This window comes from Myxine glutinosa, chromosome 4 (genome assembly GCF_964187855.1).
Source record: "Myxine glutinosa chromosome 4, kmMyxGlut1.1, whole genome shotgun sequence".
Classification (NCBI taxonomy): Eukaryota; Metazoa; Chordata; class Myxini; order Myxiniformes; family Myxinidae; genus Myxine; species Myxine glutinosa.
The window spans coordinates 9,642,060-9,666,866 of record NC_136264.1 but is presented as its reverse complement, the minus strand read 5'-3'; the positions used below and the strand labels follow the sequence as shown (position 1 = coordinate 9,666,866).

Sequence of the window (24,807 nt, the reverse complement as noted above, 5' to 3'; positions counted from 1 at the left end):
CATCGATATCAAAACCGAATGATAAAATCTTAACTCCATCACCACACAATTGTTTAATAATTTGTCTCATTCCTTCAGGATTAGTTTCTAAAATCCCAAGACCATTAGATTTTACTTTATTTAACTCACTCTTACAATGTGAATATTTTGTAAAACCAAGAGAGACCTCCTCAAATATTTGACCTTCGTTCCTCAATCGCATATGTTCCTCCATTGAAATGTAGGAATAATCTTTCCCTTCTACTTCTCCTGGTCGCTTTGCTCTGGTTGTAGTACTCACAAAACGAATCATAGGGTGTTTTTAAAAAAAACTTACAATCTTTTCATTTTTACTATTCAAGAGTTTAGATTTATGAAAGTTCTTTCCTGAAGCAGATTTACCCACAAGATTAATAATAATAGTTATCATTTATATATGTAATTATGTTTAAAATAAAAATACATCCTTTAATATCTCATCTCGTTTCACAACAATATATTTATATTTTCCAATCGTGTGTTTCATATAATTTTCAAATTCTTTTTTACTACATAACGTAGAGCAATTATCTCTCCAAAAATTATTTACATCTATTGAATTTAACTTAAATAAAATAAAAGTATTGGCATTGTTTCTTATTGAGTGTCGAGGGAGTTGAAAATATGACTGACTAAGATAAATACAATTACAAGAAGAATGTCTCCCTCTTGTATAGTAGCTGTCCATTACTGTTTGGTTTCTCTCATTAACACAATCATCAAAGATGACGAGGTTCTTTTTTGATTTATCTAAATCTTGAGGTGAAGGTATATCATCCGTATTATCACTGAGAATACAAGTTATGGGTTTTGGTTTCGATTTTGATTTCTGTGTATCACAAAATAATTGTATTATATCTTCAATATTATAATCATTTAGTTTGTTTTGAAGTTTAAATAAACCGATAATGTCTTCCTTTTTAAGACCCGCATTAAAACCTTGTGATAGTTAGTAGTTGATACTCGGGTTGAAAACTTGACTTCGTAAAAATTATTAAATTATCATAATCTAAAAAATTAGGACCAAGGAGCATCTTTAAAAGTAAACAGGTTTTTCCACATCCGCTTGAACCAACTATTAGACATCTCAATAATAATAATAATAATGCATTTATTTTATATAGCGCTTTTCAGGAAGGCTGTAGGCTTTTCAGGAAGGCTGTAGGCCGCACCTCATTTTGTCGAATAAAGTGGTATGCGGGTGGTTCCGGTATTTGGGACCGTAGGGACGGAAAGTGCAGGTTCGGGGTGCCAATCACTCTCGCAAGCCGGCCCGCTCTGAAGGCTCGGATCGGGACACCGGGATTCATTCCGGTCGCCCGGTCGGCCCGGAGGTGGGGGTGCGGGGCCTGTCACGGAACGTCAAAACAAACGGCCTGCCGGGGCCGCCCAAAAGTCGGGCGTGAGGGGCACGTCCACTAATGGAACGCCTCTCGCTTCCCAGATCGAGGGCCACGTGGTCAGGAGAACCTCGTCCCTTCTGGTTGCCCTGCCGTCCCGCCGTGGGCGCTGGCAGGGTGTACTTCAAACTAAGCTTAAGTGTCAAGTGTTAAGTTCCTCCTTGCCCTCGCAAGGGAAAGGCTAGGGTCAAGCTCTTCCAAATTTCCAAACACTAGGAATCGGACATCTCAAATTAATTAATTAATTTGTTAACACATCTCAGTCGCCCGCGACCTCTAGCGCGGGCGTCGAACCAGTTCATTCCCGGTGCGGCCGGGCCGAATATCGGCCCGGACGTGGCTGAAGCCATTGATTCCGCCGTAGCCCGCTAACGCGTAGGCTCGCGCGTCCCCGGTCCGCCTGGGCTCCGCGGGTGTCCTACCGTGCCCACGTCGCCATGCTCGCTGAATAAGCGAGCCAGGCGTGGTGCCCGGGGACGGACTTTCGCTGTCTAAACATGGTAGCGCTAGGCCAGTGGGACCGCCGGGACCCACGTGCACTCACAAGTTGTTCTGCGCGTGGGCGGCAGTATCAGACTGGGGCGCCCAAACGCTCCCCGGCTAAAGTTCATCCTGAAAGCGCCCACATTGTGCGGACAAACCAAGTCAAGGGCCACGTGGTCAGGAGAACCTCGTCCCTTCTGGTCACACTGTGCCTATCGGCCGGCCTCGAAGACCGAAATTGTGACAGTGTCACCCGAATTTGAATTCGAACAATGAATTTGAACAATTTGAACAATGAATTTGGAATGTTTTTATGGTTATTAAATTTTATCTTATTTTCCCAAACGGGTAAAAAATCATTCATTTATATATTTGGAAAACAAGTCATCTAACTTTTTTTGAGCTATTTTAGAAACTCTATATTTTATCCTGAGTTCGGGTTTAATTTCAAAATAAATCATTATTTTATTTGATTTGAAATCATTGCGGTCCGGTCTGAAGAGGACGCAGGCGTCACATGCTCGCCGCTTCTTCGACTGGGCCACTGTCTGTGGCTTGCTTTTTTGGTGGTCGTGCGGATTTTTTGGCCATTGAGTCTGCCCTCCGCATAGTCCCGGCTCTGCTCCTTGCTTCGCCTACCCGGCTCCTTCGCCTGCTCGCTGTTTCCTCGGGCACGCTCTCGTGGGTTGTGTCCTTCGCAGCGGTGTGGCGGCGGTTTTCCCGCCGTGATCTTGATTTGTAGCGGCAGCGGTTGATTGCCGCTGCATTTCCCGCTTTGCCGTGATCAACCTTGGCCTCGTGATCGTCTCTTTGCTCCTGTCTGCCCTCTGCTTGGTCCCGACTCTGCTCCTGGCTTCACCTACCTGGCTCCTTCGTCTCCTTCATTTCCTTGGGCCTGCTCCCATGGGTTGGGACCATTGTTTCACCTCCTCAACCTTGGCCTCGTGCTCGCCTCTCCGCTCCTGCCTGGCATGGCTCTGCGGTACTCCGCCGCAAGGCTCCTTCTGCTCAATACCCGCTCCACCCCATCATGCATCTCTGCCATCAAATCAAATGGACTCCTCCGACGACCCAGGTACATTCACCGTGGCTCCGGTCGTAAGTTTGTATATGTACAATCAGGTCACTCCATCCCCGTCCTCTGGTCGGCTCAGCGCACTCTCACTCTTCGTCCCAGCACACCTGGTCACTGCAACGCACAAAATCGCACCTCCTGCCTGTGAACCCTGGCTAAATCACCTGAATTCATCCCCGCTGTTCAAAACAACATCAAGCTCACCCTGTTCAACACCCAGTCCCTCAACAACAAATGCCTCATCCTCAACGACTACATCCTGGATAACAAACTGGACTTACTCTGTCTCACCGAAACCTGGCAACAACCACTGGACTACTACACGCTCAACCTCACCACACCCAATGGATATTCCTACGTCAATAAACCACGCTCGGAGGGCCGAGGTGGTGGAATTGCCGTTATCCACCATCAAGACATCAGGACCAGCCTCATCCCCATCGCCTCATCCTCATCCTCATCCTCATCCTTTGAACACCTGGCTTTTAAACTCTCTCGTCGCACGCAGTCAGTCATGGCTGTCGTCTACCGCCCTCCCAAACCACACCCATTATTCCTGTCTGACTTCTCCTACTTTCTGACCCAGCTATGTTCCCTCTCCCCCTCAATCCTCCTCCTTGGTGATTTCAATATCCACATGGACTCCACTGACTTCACTGATTTACTCACCTGCTTTAACCTCACTCAACATGTCAACTTTCCTACGCATATCCGTGGTCACATTTTGGACCTTGTCTGCTCCACTGGATTAATTTTGCACCATCTCTCTGGCTCCGACCTCACCCTCTCTGACCACTTAGCCATCACTATGACCATCAACATCCCCACCCCAACACCAAGACATTATCGCACTATCAACTTCCGTAAGCTAAACGCTCTTTCACCTACCTCATTCTCATCCACCCTCTCTGAAAAAATGTCCACTTCTCCCTTCATTGACCTCCACACCCCTTCCGACCTCACTGACTACTACAACCACACTCTCTCCTCCTGCCTTGACCAGCTTGCACCTGTAAAAACCAAAACAGTTTCTTTCACCCATTCTGCTCCCTGGTTTACCCCTGAACTCCGCCTGATGAAAACTCGTGCTCGCCAACTTGAAAGACTCCGCAATAAAACAGGTCTCACAGTTCACTCCCAAGCCTACAAGGACCACCTACAACACTACAAAGATGCCCTCTCCCACGACCGCTCCGCCTACTACTCTCAAATTATCCACTCTGGCTCCGGAAACCCAAAAGCACTCTTCTCGACAATAAACAAACTCCTCCGCCCCCTGGACACCACCACCCAGTCATTCACAGTAGATAACTGCATCTCCTTCCTTTCTTTCTTCCAACGCAAAATTGACAACATCTACAACAGCTTGACCACCGCCGCACCCGCTCCCCCTCCAACCACCTGCCCCCCCTTATCCTGCCTTCCCCTGTCTCAATTCTCCCCGGTCTCCCCTACTGACCTCTCTGAACTCCTCATAGGAATGAAAACTGCCACCTGCACTCTTGACCCCATCCCCTCCAGCTTTGTCAAGGCCTCCCTCCCTGCTCTCTCTCCACTTATCATTGCAACAATAAACTCCTCCTTGTCTACAGGCATCGTCCCACCTTCCCTCAAAATTGCTGCTGTCACCCCCATTCTAAAAAAACCTGGTCTAAACCCTGACACCCTAAACAACTTCAGACCCATCTCCAACCTACCCTTTCTGTCAAAAGTTTTGGAACGCGCTGTAGCCACTCAACTCAAACATCACCTCTCTGCCAATAACCTGTATGAAACATTCCAATCCGGATTCCGCTCCAACCACAGTACTGAAACTGCTCTCCTCAAAATCACCAACGACCTTCTCCTCTCCTCTGACGCTGGCAACCTCAACATTCTCGTCCTCCTCGACCTCAGCGCTGCCTTTGACACCATCGATCACACCATCCTCCTCACCCGACTTGAATCCACCTTTAACGTTACCGGCACTGCCCTCTCTTGGATTAAATCATACCTCTCTGACAGACGCCAGTTCATCTCCATCAATAACTGCAAATCCCCCACTGCTCCCCTCCCCCAAGGTGTCCCCCAAGGTTCAGTTCTTGGCCCCCTCCTCTTCATCCTTTACCTGTCCCCCCTCGGTCACTTAATCCGCCGTCATGGTCTCCAATTCCACTGCTTCGCCGATGACATCCAGCTTTTCATCTCCACCAAGTCCGTCTCCACCGACACCCACTCTATCCTGACAAACTGCATCACTGAAATAAAATCCTGGCTTCAAATCAACTTCCTCAAACTTAACTGTGATAAATCTGAAATAATCATCATTGGCCCAGAAACGCTCACAAAATCCACCCATAACTTTGCCCTCAACATCGACGGTATCCCAGTATCCACCTCCCCTCACATCCGGAATCTTGGCGTCATCTTTGACCAAACCCTCTCCTTCGACAAATACACTAAACAGATCACAAAGTCAGCCTTCTTTCACCTGAAAAACATTGCCCGTCTCCGCTCATCCCTCTCCTCCACGGCTGCAGAAACCCTCATCCACGCCTTCATCACCTCCCGTCTGGACTACTGCAATAGCCTCCTCTATGGTTCACCCTCAAAAATCACCAATAAACTCCAATACATTCAGAACTCCGCTGCCCGTCTACTCACCCATTCCCGGACCCGTGACCACATCACCCCCGTCCTTAACAAGCTTCACTGGCTCCCCATCCCCCAGAGAATCCAGTACAAAATCCTCCTCCTGACATACAAAGCCCTCCATAACCTGGCCCCATCCTCCTACCTGGCTGACCTCCTCTCCAGACACACTCCCACCCGCAACCTCCGCTCTGCTGGTACCAACCTCCTGACCCCCTCCATCCGGACCAAATTCAGATCCTGGGGGGACAGGGCCTTCTCCATCGCTGCTCCCACCCTCTGGAACTCACTACCTCACACCATCAGACTCCTCCTCACTCACCACATTCAAAACATCACTAAAGACCCACCTGTTCAACACTGCATCCAACATTCAACCCACAGCATTTAACCCCTGACTATCGCTTCTCCTCCCTCCTTTTGCTTTAAATATTTCCCTATTGATTCTTGTCTTTTTGCAATTGTTGTTTTCATGTATTGTTATGCTTTATGTTTTCCACTCTGTCAAAGCGCCTTTGGGCTTCTTGAAAAGTGCTATACAAAATAAATGAATTATTATTAATTATTATTATTATTATTATTTATATAATATCTTGTATTAACATTTCCATGAAAATTATTTTGAATAATAAATATCATTAAACCCTTATACATTTCCTCAATACAAATAGTCTCTTCCCTTGAAAGAAATGGTGTATTATCATCACAATACAGTGGAACCTTGACTTACGAGTTTAATTCGTTCTGTGACCGAGCTCGTAACTCAATTTGCTCGTTTCTCAAATCAAATTTCCCCATTAAAATGCATTGAAATGCTATTAATCCGTTCCAGCCCGCCAAAAACCACACCAATTTTTTTTTAAATATACAGTATATATAAAAATATCTCGCGCTTTATATTTCACCTGTATGCAGCATACAAGTTGGCAGGATGGCCTGGACTGGAGGTACGCACACTTGACTCTAAACTGTCCAGCCTGGGTTTGAATCCCGACCCAGCTATAACCTGTCATGGGTGAATCACAGGCAGGGTGATTCATCAATGTGTGTACCGCTAAACTGGGCGCCCCGTTTGCGTCCCATTAGTTGTTGGATGTTAAGGATCTCACCGTGTTTTCCACAAAGAGAAGGCGAGCTATCGCCGGCACTCTGAACAAGTTGTGGCCTGGCATGCTCTTCTCCTCTGCCGTTATATACGTCCTCCTCGGCATCTTTTTCCAGAAGAGCCCTGTCTCGTCACAGTTGAAGATTTGCTGGGGGATGTATCGTTCGGCTTCTATCAGTTCGGCAAAAGTTATAATAAAATCTTCAGCTGCCTTCACATCCGCCTCACCAAGTCGACAACACGCACACCTCGCTCATGTTTTTCGACGATTGCGTGTTTTATATCCAAGCACATCATCCTCTTCTTCTTCTCAGTACTGCCCTTGGCACTCAATTTCTTAGGACCCATGGTTAAAACTAAGAAATTTTCCAAAATAACCAAAATGCGAAAACAAAGCAGCAGCGATATACGGCAGAGATACTTGCACGGCAAGCTAACCACGTGACCGGAACCCACCTGGTGGCGGGTAGCGTAAGCTCCAAAATAACCAACATGCGAAAACAAAGCAGCAGCGATATACGGCAGAGATACTTGCACGGCAAGATAACCACGTGACCGGAACCCACCTGGTGGCGGGTAGCGTAAGCTCCAAAATAACCAACATGCGAAAACAAAGCAGCAGCGATATACGGCAGAGATACTTGCACGGCAAGATAACCACGTGACCGGAACCCACCTGGTGGCGGGTAGCGTAAGCTCCAAAATAACCAACATGCGAAAACAAAGCAGCAGCGATATACGGCAGAAATGCTTGCACGGCAAGATAACCACGTGACCGGAACCCACCTGGTGGCGGGTGGCGAAAGCTCGTAACTCAGATCTCGGCTCGCATCTCAAAGCAATAAACCGCCCGAGCGACGGCTCGTATCTCGGAAAACTCGTAAGTTGGTGCACTCGTAAGTCAAGGTTCCACTGTACTTAACATTCATCTCTTATTAATCTTGTAAAGTAATTCATTTTTGGTTCTAATTTAAAAGTTATATATATATATATATTTTTTATTATCATTAATTAAAATTAAATCACAGAAAATACATTGTTTATATGAACCCTCATTATTAAGCCCTATTCTATCACAAGCCGGGACAATTCTCTAATTTATCATATGGAGAGTCTGGAAATTCTAAATATCCTTCAGAACTTATCATATTTATATGGTAAATTTTTACTTAAACTAAATGCAAGTTTATTCATTAATAAATACAATGTTTCAAAGCACAAAAGACAAATTTCAATCAATCTCTACTTCGGTGAAAGATATAGAAAAATATGTCAAAGATGTTAAATTGAACAAAGATAAATATGGAAATTTTTGGTTAAAACCAGTTACGAAAAATAACATGAGCCCCTCTATTTCATTTAAAGGAAGAGCTCTAACTATACCTGGAAAGACATCCATTAAAGTAAATCTAACAAAAGTTTCTCCTCTACTCCTGGCAATTTATTCAAAGCTGTAAAAAGTGATCGATCGCGATACTTTGAAAAAGAATGATAAGACCATCAACAATACTCGTGGAGAAATTTGTATTTACTTTAATAATCCAAAGGGTGTAGATCTTAGTAAAATGAATGATGTTAATATTTCTGGTGAATTGTCATTTCGTTCTATGATAGTTAGAGATTATTTAAAGATAACTTTTGATATTAAAAATGTAGAGATTGAATCTGTTAATGAAAGAAAGTATATAGATATTGATGGGAATGTTTTTCCTGCTAATTAAATATGAGTCATTACAGCAGTGAAGATTTTACTATTTTATTGAACTCGGACGATGGTGATGATAGTATTTCATTGAACCCAAATGATAGTTATGATGCTAATAGTTTGTGCTCAAATGATAGTTATGAGAGTAGCTTTATTGATGACCGAGTATGATTCTGAGTATTCATGTGATAGTTATGACTCAGATGATTCTGAGTGAAAAAGTGTTTTAGTTTAAGTATAGTTTCATCTATCTATAATTCCAGTAATGTGTGTGTGTGTGTGTGTGTGTGTGTGTGTGTGTGTGTGTGTGTGTGTGTGTGTGTGTGTGTGTGTGTGTGTGTGTGTGTTTGTGTGTCCGCTGTTTCTCGACAACCACGGGTCCGATATACTTGAAACTTGCCAGGTATATTGCTGGGGACCTGAGGATGTGCCTTTTCAAGGTTTCATATTAATCAGACAAGTAGTTACCGAGCTATGGCGATTTAGCCGTTCGCCGTTCGCTTTGGCTTTGCGAATGGACCGAACCATTTCATGTAAATAGAGGGGGGGGGGGATTGTCACCGTACTCGCAAGCCGTTCGCTTTGGCTTTGCGAATGGACCAAACCATTTCATGTAAATAGAGGGGGGGGATTGTCACCGTACTCGCAAGCCGTTCGCTTTGGCTTTGCGAATGGACCAAACCATTTCATGTAAATAGAGGGGGGGGATATAATTTTAGATATATATATAGTACGGGCATGCCCTAGTATATAAAAAGCCTGTAAAAAGGCACTTTCTTATATAAGTGTTTTACTTTAAGCACAGTTTCATCTTTTAAAAAAGCCTCTAAAAAGGTGTTTTACTTCAAGTATAATTTTGCTATATAAATATGATCAAAGCAACGTATTGCGACGTTTGTGAACAAGAATATAAACAATACAAAAGGCACCTTAAAACTAACAAACACACATTTAATCTACTTCACCTACTATCTCCTATTCAGAAGGAAACAAAACACTGTTCTGCCTGTAATAAAAATATCCTCAAGAAAGGCTTCAAAATCCATCTTAAAACAAATCAACATTTATCAAATTGTAAAATTGTAAAATTTCTGGTGAACCGGTCCTCATGTGGGAGACAAAAGGGGGAAAAGACAGATGAGCGAGGGGCAAGGTCACAAGGGTACACATCAATAAGGCAATGCAAGGCGAAGTGCGTACGGAGAGTGAAGTGAGAAAGCTCGTCCCTACCGTACGTCACCCCCCCTGTCACCTACTCTACCCTTGCCCTTACCCCATATTTACAAAATCTACACATTTACAAATCCGTCGCTAATGTCACGTCTTTCCCATATTTCCCCTATACCAAATTCGTCTCCACAATCCCTCTATCCAAAATTTGCCATCACCCAATTCATCATCAACCCTCATAAGGAGGAAGAGATGGAACATCAAGCACAATGTCACACCCACGTCATGATGCGTCTCACATTCCAAACATTTGCATCAAAATAATAAAAACATGGCATGGTGCGGAGTTACGTCACCCCAGGTGAGTGGATGAAGATGGTGCGAGGAGACTTCATCCTAACTACTTTCTAATGACATTAACACACTTTACACTACCCGGGGTCTTTCCCTGCCAATCCATTGGCCAACTTACACTATGGGTTCTAAAAACCAATTCCCATTGACCAACCTGTGGTGCTTCTCAATTTGGGGTCTCACTCCCCCGATTCATCTCCCTGTGCCCTTGCACAATTTCCGGGCTGGGTCGTGTAGCTCTCTTAGTAGGTCTACCCACCTGCACACCTCCACCACTGTAGTTGCCACCCGAGCTTACCTAGCTCCTCACCCTAACCTATCTAACTGGGGAAGGCCCCTCCTGGCTCTGTCACCCCTTGGTGCCCTCTGGCACTGGGCTACCCGGGTCCGTCCTCCGGATCCTCGGGCCCCATCCACAACAACTCTACCGGCTCCCAGAGCCCACCTACGGCCTCACCTGGCCGACATCCCCACAGTGGTGGAGTGCCCAAACCAACTACACACACTAACAGGCTACACGCCCAGCCATTTCCACAACACTAATGCACCCATCCTAATACCATTCTCTCACCTGCACCACAGATGCCAATATCCAACCACAATTTACCTATACCCTCTACCTAACACTAAACTACCCTCCCCGGGTATTCGTGATGGGGGTCCACTCTTCCCCCATTCACGCCTCCGCACCATCCACTCCACTCCACAGTTTCCATCATACTCACTCCACGACCATCCATTCCAATACTCCATACAACATGTCTTTCACACAACCATTCTCCATACACCTGCCGTTGCACACCTGTGCAATCACACCTGGTGCCACCTGCACCCTCCTTCCTTCCTGGACCATTTGGTCAGCACAACTCACATCACTATCACTCACTCATACACTGCTCCATACACCTGTTCAGTTGCACACCTGTGCAATCACACCTGTTCACCATACACACGGCATCATCTAATCTACCTGGTGCCCTGCTAACTTAGTGCTCCCCGTCTTCCCTTTAAACTAAGCACATACCACGTCATTATCATCCACTCTAATCTACCTGCGTCCCCACTACAGGTATCATTGTCACTAACTAATCTTAACGTTACCTATTGTCATCTTCTCTAGATCCCTACACATTATTCAAACCCTCCCGGGCTAGTTTTCACTGCCATAAACCCCATAAGTCTAGTGCTCCTTTGCCCCCTCTGTGAGAGATGGCAGAGTTGCCATCCCACCACATCGGGTATCTCTCACTACCAATTTTGCACACCAAATTCCAGCCAATCAAAAATTTGCCAATCACTACCAATCCTCTGCCAATCATCACTCTGCCAATCCTTTTAGACCGCAATGCAATGAGCAGAAAGAGCTCTATTTCTTGACTTTTGCAACCACCATCTGGCAACTACTTGAAATTTTGTAGAAAGATGAGGAAAAATACATTGAATAAACACACAAAGTCATCAAGGATAAAACTTGCACATTATTTAGTAATAGTAATTTAAAATTTCAGAACTTCTGTTTGTCGCCCTCTTGAGTCCTGTTGGGGGATTGTATAATAAGGATTATTACTGACTGACTTCCAACGGAATCCTCTCCGCGGGTACGTGATATACGAATTTGGTATGAAATCTTGAAGACTCAATTTTTTTTTTTTTTTTTTTTTTTTTTTTTTTTTGGATACAAGATCGAGGCTCGTGAGAGCGAACATTAATCACACAGAAAGACAAACCGACACATAAAACATATAACATCGGGAGCGGTAGACAAGATGGGGAGAGAGGGGGAAGGACACAAACAAACACAACATTTGAGAGCAATGGACCGAGAGACATGGAGACATCGAGAGATCTGAGAGAGGGCGAGGGCTTTGGGGGGGGGGGGGGCATGGGAAGGGGGCGGTGGGAGAGGTATAAAACATATGGACACTGCCAGGACTTCCAGGAAAGAAGTTGGAATTTCAAACAAGGTGGATCTGGGGTGAATTAGCGGGGGTAGAAAAGATCAAGGTTTTGGATGGGGGAAGATAAGAGATGGTGGTGAACAGCTGTTTTAAAGACCTGGAGGGAGGAGTGGGATTGAAGGGAGTGAGGGAGTTTGTTCCAGAGGCGGGAGAAAAGAGGAATGAAAGAGTGAAGGTGAGCAGAGAGCCGAGATTTCGGCAGTTTAACCATCAGAGGGTTGCTGGCAGATCTTGTGCGACCTGTAGGAATATTTGGGGGACAGAGCACAGAGAGAGCTGGGGGTGCAAGGCCGGAGAGGAGTCGGTAGAAGACAGAAAGACCACCTACCTGCCTGCGGTGAGTGAGTGAAAGGCCCTCAGAGATAGCTTCATCGCGGGAGATTCCAATAATTCTGAAAGCTTTGGTTTCAACAGCGTGAAGCCGAGCTAGGTGTGAGGCAGGAGCACCGGCCCATAGGGGAGAACAATATTCCATTGAGCTGCGGATGAAAGCCTTGTATGTGGTGAGGAGCTCAGGTGTGCCGAGTAAGGACTTCGCACGACGGAGGATGCCCAGTCGGCGACTGGCTTTGGAGGCCAGCTTGGAAATGTGGTTTTCCCAAGAAAGATCATGGCAGATAGTGAGACCCAAAATCTTGAGCGACAGAACTTCTTGGAGAGGATTGTTGAGAAAGTAGATGGGAGGGTTGTCCAGTCGATCTTTTCGGAGAGACATAGTAAGAGTGTGAGATTTGTCAGGATTGAAAGACATGTTCCACTTGTTTGACCAGTCTGTGATTTTGTCCAGGTCTTCAGAGAGTGAGGAGGCAGCAGACTGCCGATCTGAGGGAAGAGGAATGGAGCGGCAGAGAGTGGAGTCATCAGCAAAGAGATAGAGAGGATTTTCGAGAGAGTCAGAGAGATCATTGATGAAGACCAGAAAAAGCACGGGGCCCAGAACACTGCCTTGGGGAACTCCAGCCTGAACAGGAAGAGGAGATGAGAGAAACCCATTCAGGGCCACACGTTGACGACGACTAGAGAGGAAGTCAGCCAGCCATGCGTGGAGATTTCCATGGATACCAAAGGAGGAGAGTTTGGTGAGCAGAGCGGGGTGCCAGACCGTGTCGAAGGCACGTGATATGTCGAGGGAGACAGCTCTAATTTCCTGTTTGGCATTGAGGACCTCCATCCATTGTTGAGACAGCAGAAGCAGCATGTCCAGAGTAGAGTGACCTGGTCTGAAACCAAATTGATGATCAGAGATCAAGCCATTGGAGAAGAGGAAAGATTTCATATCCGAAGCAATGATGGATTCCATGACTTTGCTGATAATTGGGAGAAGGCTGATTGGTCTGTAGTTGCTATGATCTGTTTTTGCACCTTTTTTGTGCAAAGCGGTGATGTTGGCTGATTTCCAAGCAGATGGCAGTTGACCTTGAGCAAAAGGGAGGGTGAAGAGAACAGAGAGAGGGTGAGATAGAGCAGCAGAGCAGGATTTTAGGACCCGTGGGCTGATGCCGTCGGGTCCAGTTGCAGAATCAGAGTCGAGGGTTGACAGAAACTTTTCCACCTTGTCAGGAGGAAAGGACACGGAGTCCAGGAGCAGCAGGGTACGACTGGGTATGGTGGGTACAGAGAGGGATGGGTTTGGGACACAAGATTTAGAGGCAAACACAGAGTTGAGGCATTCAGCTTTTTCACGTGCGGAGTCAGCTGTGTAGCCGTTTGAGGTAAGGGAGGGGATGGAGGGGGAACAAACACCAGAAACGGATTTGACCAGACGCCACCAGGATTTGGAAGAGGGACACAGATAAGAGAGTTCGGTCTTGAGAACGGAGAGATATTGTTTCCTGGCTCTCCTGAGGGTGGACACACACTTGTTTCGGGCATTGTGAAAGGAAATGAGATTTCCTTCCGTTGGATTTGCTTTCCAGGAGACGAAGGCAAGTTGTTTCTGGGCAACAGCCTCACCACAAGATTCCGTGTACCATGGACGGGAGGAAGGGTATGACAACTGAAGACGAGATGGGATAAATCTGTGCATGAGAGAGAGCAATTTACTTTGGAAGAATTCCCAGGATGAGTTGATGTCAGAGGTGGTAGAGATGGGAGACCAGTCCAGATGATTGATGGCTGCTTGAAGACCGTGCCAGTTGGCCTGAGTGAAATGCCAGACTCGTCGACGCTGAGCAGGCTCCCTGAGGATGGTCAGAGAGATGTCCACTTTAACAAGGACATGATCAGATGATCCGATCGGAGCAGAAGAAGAGCAGCAGACATTTTCAGGGAAGTTAGTCATAACCAAGTCCAGAAGAGAAGATGTTCCGTTGACTGAGATCCGGGTCGGGAAATTGACAGATTGTGTCAGTCCCAGTGAGTCGCAGAAGTCCTTTGCTGAGGAGCCATGGCTGGTTAGAGAGGTACCCACACCCAGCCAACTGGCATGATGACAGTTGAAATCACCACATATGAGGAAGAGAGAGTTGGGATGAGTAGATAGAAGTTGGTCCATATCATCAGACAGCGAGATGTAGATGGAGTCATCACTGTTTGGTGGACGGTACAACACACATATGAACAAGAGGTGGGAGCGAAGGGGAAGCCGTAGCCAGAGGTATTCCTGGGGGTGAGGTGGAGAGAGTGCAGTGCAGGGCGAGTGAGGAAGAGAGTTTTTGATAAAGATAGCAACCCCGCCTCCAGGACGAGGCTCAGGTCTATCATACCGGAGGAGGGAGTAGCCCGGGAGAGATACTATGGAATCAGAGACATCATAAAGGAGGAAAGTTTCTGTTAAGCAGATCACGTCTGGTTTGACAGAAGCAACCTGTATGGAGAGCTCAGTTAAGTTTGAACGAAGGCCCCGGATGTTTGAGGTCCATACCGTTAATGAAGAGGAAGGGGGAGCATCAGATACAGAACAGGGGGGAGGAGGGGTAGGGTAAGATGTGGAAGAGGTGGAAGAGGTAGGGAGAGCTGTTGAAGGTGTGTCAGAGATTTCAGAATAGCTCGGAGAAAGGGAAGGATGGGGCGGACAAAAGGTTTGATGGTGATTGGGTGAGCCACAATGAGGTGTTATTTGAGGAGGGGGAAGAGCGAGGCAGAAGGTTGGGGGAGATGGAGGTGAGAGTTTGAAGGGGGAAGAAGCGGGGAGGACGCTTTGAGGAGGGGGAGTGAGAGGGGGGAAATTGAGAAGCGATGAGGGTGGGGAGATTTGAAGGGGAGGAGTGAGGGGGGAGTTTGGGAGGGAAGGGACAAGGGGAGGGATTTGAAAGGGATGGGATATGGGGGAGATTTGGAGGGGAGGGGTGAGGCAGGAGTCTAGGAGGGGAGGGGCGAGGGGGCGTCTTGGCGGGGAGGGGTGAGGGGGCGTCTTGGCGGGGAGGGGTGAGGGGGTAGTTTAGGAGGGAGGGGGCAAGGGGGGAGATTTGAAAGGGATGGGTGATGGGGAAGATTTGGAGGGGAGGGGTGATGGGGAAGATTTGGAGGGGAGGGGTTATGGGGAAGATTTGGAGGGGAGGGGTGAGATTGGATTTTTGAAAGTGTACGATTTATGGGAAACGAACATTTATTGCAAAATGAGTTTCTTGTGACCTTCGAGTTAAAAATACGTTTAAGGACGCTGGATGGAGGATGGAGTGCAGGAGAGTTTAGGGAATGTAGAAAAAAAGCACTATAGGAGATGGATATTTTTTTTGGGATGAATTGATTTGGTGAGCAAGTCGAAAGCAGCCTTTTAAAGAAGAAGAAGAAAAAGGTGTTATAAAATATGACGGAATACATAACTTGAGGGGAAAGTGTAAACATTGAAGGTTAATGAGTGAAAACTATCTGGGGAAATGGGGGAGAAACACGTGGTCGAAGAACGAACGAATGAATAAGAATGAATAAACGAAAGAGAACAGAGAAGGGAAATTTTTTTTTTTTTGTTTTTTTTTTTTTGAGTTGAGATTTACACAAGGAAGTAGGCTATGGGTGAAAAGCCTGGGAATACAGAGAACGAAAGTTATTGGATCACAAACGACGGACCGCTGAGAGAAAAACAAAGCCTCAAGGTTGTACAGTGCACACTGTACAAGGCCTCAAGACACGACACGAATTAACACGATTTTCAATACAGGTATGAAAGATTTGCACCGAGAAATCTTCGTCGGGACACAATATACGTACAACACCATAAATAAATACAGTTTTAACGAAAATACAAATGGGAACAGTCACTTAACTTCGATTTCAAATCGTTCGCGACGCGGCAAAGGCCTTGCTCGCGACACGGCAAACAGACGATCAATTTATGAAAGATAAACACCGAGAAACAACCAAAGTTGCACACAATAACTTCACACACCGAAAGATAAATACAGTTTCAACAAAATACAATTGTGAACAGACTTAACTTCGAAAAACGTGGAGACCGTGTGGAGCTTCGAAAATCCCTCCCACCGTCTCCGAGATCTCGCGAGACCGAGATTTATTATTTTCCGAGATAATTTATTTTCTATGATCCAGGAACACATTTGAGTTTACATCCTACCCAAAGGATGCTTGGATAACTATGATTTACTGTATTTTCTTTTCTATAATCACTGGTGGATTCTTTGAATGAATAATGGCAAATAGAGCTCCCATCCATGGCATATATGTGCTATTACTCGTCAAAGAAATGTTACATGTGGGTGTTTTTTTATGCAAATTAATTTACCATGTTTGGTTTTACATCCTATCTGAAGGATGCATTGACAACTATGATTTAGTGGCTTTTTTTGGTCTAGAACCACCAGCGGATTTAAAAAAAAAGAATAATGGCACTAATAAAATACAACACCAATCCATAGCATATTTTGTATATTACAGCTTGCTAACTATCCAAGAGATGCCCCATGTATTATTTCATTTAATATTCAATTACTTTCTTTATTTTTTGTCAAAACCAGTTTGAATATTCTATGACATGGTCATTTTTTTCTCCCTCCCCTCCCCCCTTTCTCTTGTCTATTATCTGCTACATTTTATATGTTCTGCTTGAAATGAATTTTCTCTCTTCTCTGACATCGGGTTCATCAACAATTCCATTCATCTATTCCACTTCATCAAATCCACTCTTCACATCTTGTAAAATCACTGAATTTCTAATTTCCTTTCCTCTCGCAACATACTCCATTACAACAATGAACAAACTTTCCATTTCCCTTTGTCTCATTCAATTTGTTGTGAAATAACAGCTAATTAATTTAAATGCACATTCTTTTTCATTAATAAATGTTTTATTTGTGAACATGACACATGCAAACCAAGCCTCTTCATTTATTTCTGTTGTTGTTTTACTATCTTATTTGAAATTGACTAGGGCGTGCCCGTACGTGGGTGCAAAAAAACATGCGTGCAAACAACAACAACCAAAAAAAAACTTTGAAACCACGTGGCAGTAACGACCACAGAACCCCCCCCCCCCTTCTATTTACATGAAATGGTTTGGTCCATTCGCAAAGCCAAAGCGAACGGCTTGCGAGTACGGTAGAACCCCCCCCCTCTCTATTTACATGAAATGGTTTGGTCCATTCGCAAAGCCAAAGCGAACGGCGAACGGCTAAATCGCCATAGCTCGGTAACTACTTCTCCGATTAATATGAAACCTTGAAAAGGCACATCCTCAGGTCCCCAGCAATATACCTGGCAAGTTTCAAGTATATCGGACCCGTGGTTGTCGAGAAACAGCGGTCACAGACAAACACACAGACACACACACATACACACACACATACACACACACACACAGAGATTACTGGAATTATAGATAGACTAGGGCATGCCCGTACTATATATATATATCTAAAATTATATCCCCCGCCTCTATTTACATGAAATGGTTTGGTCCATTCGCAAAGCCAAAGCGAACGGCTTGCGAGTACGGTGACAATCCCCCCCCTCTATTTACATGAAATGGTTTGGTCCATGAAATGGTTTGGTCCATTCGCAAAGCCAAAGCGAACGGCTTGCGAGTACGGTGACAATCCCCCCCCTCTATTTACATGAAATGGTTTGGTCCAAAGCGAACGGCTTGCGGAGTTTGGTAAAGAAATCGCCATAGCTCGGTAACTACTTCTCCGATTAATATGAAACCTTGAAAAGGCACATCCTCGGGTCCCCAGCAATATACCTGGCAAGTTTCAAGTATATCGGACCCGTGGTTGTCGAGAAACAGCGGTCACAGACAAACAAACAAACACACAGACACACAGAGATTACTGGAATTATAGATAGACTAGGGCATGCCCGTACAAAATTATATCCCCCCCCCCCTCTATTTACATGAAATGGTTTGGTCCATTCGCAAAGCCAAAGCGAACGGCTTGCGAGTACGGTGACAATCCCCCCCCTCTATTTACATGAAATGGTTTGGTCCAAAGCGAACGGCTTGCGAGTACGGTGACAATCCCCCCCCTCTATTTACATGAAATGGTTTGGTCCAAAGCGAACGGCTTGCGAGTACGGTGACAATCCCCCCCCTCTATTTACATGAAATGGTTTGGTCCAAAGCGAACGGCTTGCGAGTACGGTGACAATCCCCCCCCTCTATTTACATGAAATGGTTTGGTCCAAAGCGAACGGCTTGCGGAGTTTGGTAAAGAAATCGCCATAGCGTGCACAACGCGCAGGAAAGCGAAAGAATCGCAAATTAGTTTTAATTAGTTTTAAAACATAGTTTAACGCCAACATAGTTTGCCAACGTGAAATAAATGAATACGCTCTCAAATGTGCCGTCCGAGGCAGAGTCTGTTCGGCACGTTCGGCACACGTGATAGCTCGCTGCTCTCTGATTGGTTGAATCGTTTTTTGGACATAGCTCGGTAACTACTTGTCCGATTAATATGAAACCTTGAAAAGGCACATCCTCGGGTCCCCAGCAATATACCTGGCAAGTTTAAAGTATATCGGACCCGTGGTTGTCGAGAAACAGCGGTCACAGACAAACACACACACACACACACACACACACACACACACACACACACACACACACACAGAGATTGCTGGAATTATAGATAGATGAACTGTCAAAGACGAGACAAAAAGCTTTAAAAGCTTTTTAAGTGCCAATATGTATCAAAACAAAACTGAAACGTTTCGGAGGCAATGTCCATCATACCATAAACCACATCCAATACTAGAATGTATCTCCAGATAAAACAATGTTATTCTTTGTGTCAAAGAAGAATAGAAATTAAGACAACAAAATTTCATAACCAAACACAGTTCAATCATTAAATTACATGTATATGGTAATTGTGCACCATATGAGATGTACACATTAATATGTTTAGTTGACAAGATAAACATTGAATATTTCATAATTTCATGGATTATGGATGCTGTTACACATACCTAACCATCTTTGTCCTGTTTCAGAATTACTTATCAATAACAAATATAAATATGCCCTTGGCCAATCACTAGCAAGCATTTTGGTGAGTTGTAACAATTGTCGGAACAAATTAAAACAACTTCTTATGAAATGAGACACTTGATTAAACTTTATGTAGTAGTTGTTGAAAATTAGATTGAGATTTATAGTGAAATCACTACAGGGATGTACATTATATAGTGGAGATATGATACTCATCCCCACATAACATCTTCCACAAATATGACCAAATGAAGATCATATATTCACAAAGTGTTTGTCATTCTACTGTTCATAAATTAATGCTTTCTGATATATCTTGCGCTCTGACAAGTACACTGGCCTTTACATTATCTAGCAAAATGTACGCATCTAGCAATTGATAAAGAGCATCAAAGGATCACCATGCATGTCTGTAGGCAATCTTTCCTCTTGTAATACCCTGATGTATCACAGGCCAGTAAAATATTCAAGTAATTGCACATTATGTATTGTATTCTTTATGACAGGAACATGTTTTTTTTACCCCTGCATGTCTGACATGACCTTTACAAGCAAAATTACATTTGTGTTCATCTATTCAACTCACATTTCATTTAGTATGTCTACAATAAAACATGATTGTACTACATGCAAAGGATGATGGCAAACTTCTAATCTATAATCATCCCAATAATAGTAATGATAAAAGGAATACATGCCCCAAATTATGGCAAAATACATGTCACACAATTATGGCAAATTGGTAAAACTATGTATGTACACAGAGGGTATTCTGGTGACATAGCTTCTGGCACTGTACATTCAGTGGTTAAACTGCAGCTTCATACATTTCAACTAAATAATGCTTAGAGCAGTGAGTAATATCTGTACCCTATTAGCAATAGTCTTTCTGTCTAGAGGTACACAACAGTACTACATACAGCATACCTCAAGGAATCTATCTAATACATTATCATTAATTGGCAACCTGTTTGTTTTTTACAGCATACATACATGTACACATCATTGCCAATAAGCAATCGGATAGGAACTTTGAATGTGGTGGTAACTTGTATATTTGGGCATTCTGTAAAGAAAAAAAAAATCATTACTTTGACTGTAAACGGCTTCAAACTATTCCAAGAAACAGAATGAAAGTGCTTCAATTAATCAATGTTTGAATGCTTCAATGAAGCTCTATCCTGTGCCCGCCTTATGGTCGTAATGTTGCAGAAATGCCGGTAACAGTCTGTGTGGTATCCTGGTTGACCACAATGTTTTCTAGATTGGAAAAAATAAGATAAAGTGTATAATAAGGAACATAGCTTTCAGGACCAGTTCGGTCCATTTTTAAAAATGAATTCATCTCATGCTGGAAATTGAGAGCGAGACATTACGTATGCTGTACACTATTGAGTACAGCTTACATCTCTTATGACAGGGCTAGTTGCTAGAACCATCGTATCCAAAAATCGACAAAATTTCACTGATTTATCATGGAAGTGTGTTGTTAAACACCATCATGGGGCATCAGAGTGTAACATCATCACCTCGTCAAATAATTTTTTCACACGACTGATGCGACAGATAAAAAGTAAAACATATCAAAAGACCAAGGTCTCGATCTATGCAACGTCAGATTTATTGGACTAGATTTGATGTGACAGATTCAACTTTGTAGCTGTGTTAACTTTCAACGTTTTAGGTACCAATTGTTTTTCCTATTAGTGGCAATGCATTAGCCTATTACTATTAGTAACCTACACCCATATGCATTACCGGTAGATGACGAAGCTGCCATTACAATGTTGCAAACATATCAGCTGAGGAAGTTTAGAAGGCACATTTCAGAATTATTCTTGCAGCTCTTTTTAAACATTTATTCAGCTTCAGCATCGTATTGTGCGATTCGTACCGTCCTCCCTAAATACTACAACAATATTCTAGATGGCAAAACTAAGCTTGTAAAAAGAGTGTGCAGACTGCTTTGGGGAACACAGTCGCGAATTCTATTGAGCATAGCCAACTTAGAAGAAACGGTTTTCTTTACGTATTGAAACATGCGGGGTCCATGATTAGATCTAATTCTTATCTGTATCGGTAGTGTAGGTTTCTGTACAATCCAGCAAGGTTATCATGACTTGAGTTGTACCTGTGTACAGTGACTTGTGCTTGTGTGCAAATTGCTGATGTTGTGCCAAATTAGTCATAAATATAAAGCTTCGTTCAACTGGGATACATTTTATTTATCCAGCTCTCATATTGCTTCCACATTTGATGAGTATTTGACACATGTTATGTCCTTCCGGCAGGACATTTCATCCACAATTGCCGCTCCTCATCAGGACGGTGAACAGGCTTTGATGAGTAACAGAATAGAATAGAAAAGAATAGAATAGAATAGACTTGTGGACCGTGGGCGGTGTAATTGTCAACTGAATTTGATTGAATTTTTTACTTTCAATCAGGATTTAGTGTTCACACTGTTCTCGTGTTGATCTGATGATCATCGATCATGAGCAGAGAAGATAACACAGGGTGACAACGCTGATACTGATAGTGATACGTGATAGACCTTGATGAGTGTTACGTTGGTAACAAATCTTGCTGCCTTCTTTCTACTCAGCCACTGCTGGCCACTCTTTGTACTCAAAGCCGAGTCAGATCATACAGAAAGTATCCTGGCCTGACTCGAACCGAAGTTGAGCCTGGCTTGACTTGACAAGAGGAGGGTCGAGACTAGCTCCGACGGTCGGCGACCGACTATAGACCCCTAATTTATTTGTTTTAAAATACAAATTAGACCTAATAAACCATGACATTATACAACGAAATTGACTCTACCAAAATACACAATCTAAAACACTGTTTACGAAGGCCTACCGTGTGGAATGTCCACTTTCAACTTCACTTGATCCTGACCCATGGCGTGATTTAATGCGAGCACCATCCCGGTCGAATTCCAGACTTTCTGCATTCACAGCAATCGCACTTTCCGGGCTCCCATCCAACTCTTTCCACAGCTCGGCACATTCTTTGAATTTTTTTAAACTTTTCTCACTGAAAGAAAGAACCTTGCCATGCGTGTCTACTGTGTGCATGTAGCAAAATGCAGAAGATTTTCCTTCGGAATCTGCCTCAGACGACATGGAAGACACATACGGCATGTAGGTCGCCATGTTGTTTAGTATCGCGCAAATGTAACAAGAGGCATAATTGGTTAAGAGGAGATGGCGATTGCGGTTTCGCGTAAGACACGCGCTGTGATTGGTCAATATTTTGGATAGGAAAAGCTAATTTTTTGTTCGTTTTTTCTCATTTTCTCTCTTTTGTGCAAGTTATATTCTTGACGAGTTTCACAAACTTACTGAAATATATTTATATACATCATGTTAGGATATTATGTAGTTGCAGCACGGTGGTCACAAAAGTGAAAGATTTTCGGGGTCAGCATGCAGTCTACAAGTCTTAACTTGTTTCGCCACATTTCATGTGAACTTGTGACCATTCTTAAGTTGCCCCATCTCGTGTCATGTGAACTTGTGACCATTCTTAAGTTGCACATCTCATGTCATGTAAACTTGACCATTCCTAAGTTGCCCCATCTCATGTCATGTGAACCTGTGACCATTCTTAAGTTGCCCCATCTCATGTCATGTGAACCTGTGACCATTCTTAAGTTGTCCCATCTCATGTCATGTGAAATTGTGACCATTCTGAAGTTGCCCCATCTCACGTCATGTCAACTTGTGACCATTCTTAAGTTACCCCATCTCACGTCACGTGACCTTGTGACCATTCGTAAGGTACCCCATCTCATGTCATGCGAACTTGTGACCATTCGTAAGTTGTCCCACCACGTCATGTAAACTTGCCACCATGTTGTTTTGTACATGGTTGTTACCATGCTGTTTAAGGAAACCTGGGGATGTTGGAAGGAGTGGGGAGGGTTGAGGGGGGGATACGATTCCCTTAGTCACTGTGGCGTCACACAAAAAGAGCAACTATGTTTGAGATACATCAAGTTTAAGGTTTATGAGACTTTCTAGTGGCAGAATTTACCTGCCCTACCTACAAGTTTATTGGCGTTACCACTTGTCCGACGGACAAAGTTCCCTGTCCCGGACAATTATTGATTTCGAGCACCGAGGTGACAAATCTCCACTTTCCAAATGTGTCTGCAAGTAGAGGAAGGTTTGGCATCGACTGGTTAAACTTCTATCGCGAATGGAAGGGACTTGTGAATGAGTCCTGATGTCACAATGAATGAAGTCATTGACAAAATAGACTTCAATAACATTAACAGTCGGGATCAAACACTTGGAATATCAATATGGGATGTCGTTAAACCCTGAGAAATCCCGCCCAAAGGACCAAATACCTCATATGATACTCAGGCCGATTCAATGCAACAAAACCGAAAAGGTTTGTGGGTAATTTCGTTGACGCATCGCACACACCGCCCATTTAAATCGCCCATTTCGATACCTTTGATTGATCGGGAGTGAACAAGAGATCTTCGGCCTAAGAAGGCAACATTGGAAACAAACATGTTCACTCAGTGTGACGTCAAAATAACCATTTTAAACGTTCCTGAACTGACCGTGCTCACGGATGTCGGCCAATAGCTGAGCGCGGGTGTCTGGGTCGTTGTGGTGATCATTTAGGCCCAGGAAGAAGCGGCCTTGAGCAACACGCAGGTCTGGGTTCTTCGGCAGGCCTTCGTCCTCCTCCGGAACGTCCTGTATCTCCACGGGCATCGTCGTGCTCTTCCTGAGAGAGAACGTCCTTTCAATAGCCGCTTCCTAGTTCCTGCCTGTTCGGCCAAGCAAACTTACTCGATTCAAATTCCGATTGATGTCCTTGTTTTGAATTATTCCTTCACGGATACGACACTTTTTAGCGAACAATTATCATCTCACCTCCACGAGGATTAATTTCTTCAAGCAAGCAATGTCCAATGAATGACACGGCGATTCGCGATAATGCGCTTCCTTCCTTTTTTAACCCTCAATATAGGGTTATTTGCAGACATTCAAAAAGAAAAGTATAAAATTAAACAGGCTAACAGTCTATTCTGCGAAATATGAGAGAGAAAAAAAAAATCTTAATCCGTTCCAAAAGACAGCAAGGAACCTACTGCGAACTATACCGTCATGGCTTTTAAACGGTGAATGAATGAGCCGGTACCTGTTTTACCCCATCACTCTGAAGGAGCTGCGCTCCAACGCGAGTCGAAAGAATTGAAGCGACCAAAGACGGAATTCGTCCGAGTTGCTTTATTGAAACAAAACAGCTCAGGTATTCTGACAAGCCCGTTTATCGGGCAGCAATATATATACACATTTATGCCGGGGCGTTTGCCCGGGAAAACCGAGACCGGGCATGCCTGGGTGTCAAGGGCGAGTCCTGGAAAGGCGAGTCTGGACATGCCCGGGTGTCCTGGACGCGGCCTGGCAAGTCGAGGCTGGGCGTGCCCGAGCGCTCTGGGCGAGCCCTGGAAAGGCGAGAGCGGGCATGCCCGGACGCTCTGGGCGAGCCCTGG

The 24,807-nt window shown here is 44.4% G+C and overlaps 1 protein-coding gene across 1 annotated transcript in view; it reads right to left on the bottom strand.

The window, feature by feature from the left end:
• Nucleotides 1–24,348, bottom strand: part of PSMD6 (proteasome 26S subunit, non-ATPase 6) — a 66,094-nt gene extending 41,746 nt beyond the window's left edge. Inside the window, exons 1-2 of the mRNA XM_068097653.2 lie at nucleotides 24,185–24,348; nucleotides 23,866–24,035 (exon numbers count right to left, since the gene is read on the bottom strand). Of these exons, the coding sequence (XP_067953754.1) occupies nucleotides 23,866–24,022 (157 nt within the window). The 5' untranslated portion in view covers nucleotides 24,023–24,035; nucleotides 24,185–24,348. The remainder of the gene's footprint in view (nucleotides 1–23,865; nucleotides 24,036–24,184) is intronic.
• Between the last annotated feature and the right edge of the window lie 459 nt (nucleotides 24,349–24,807).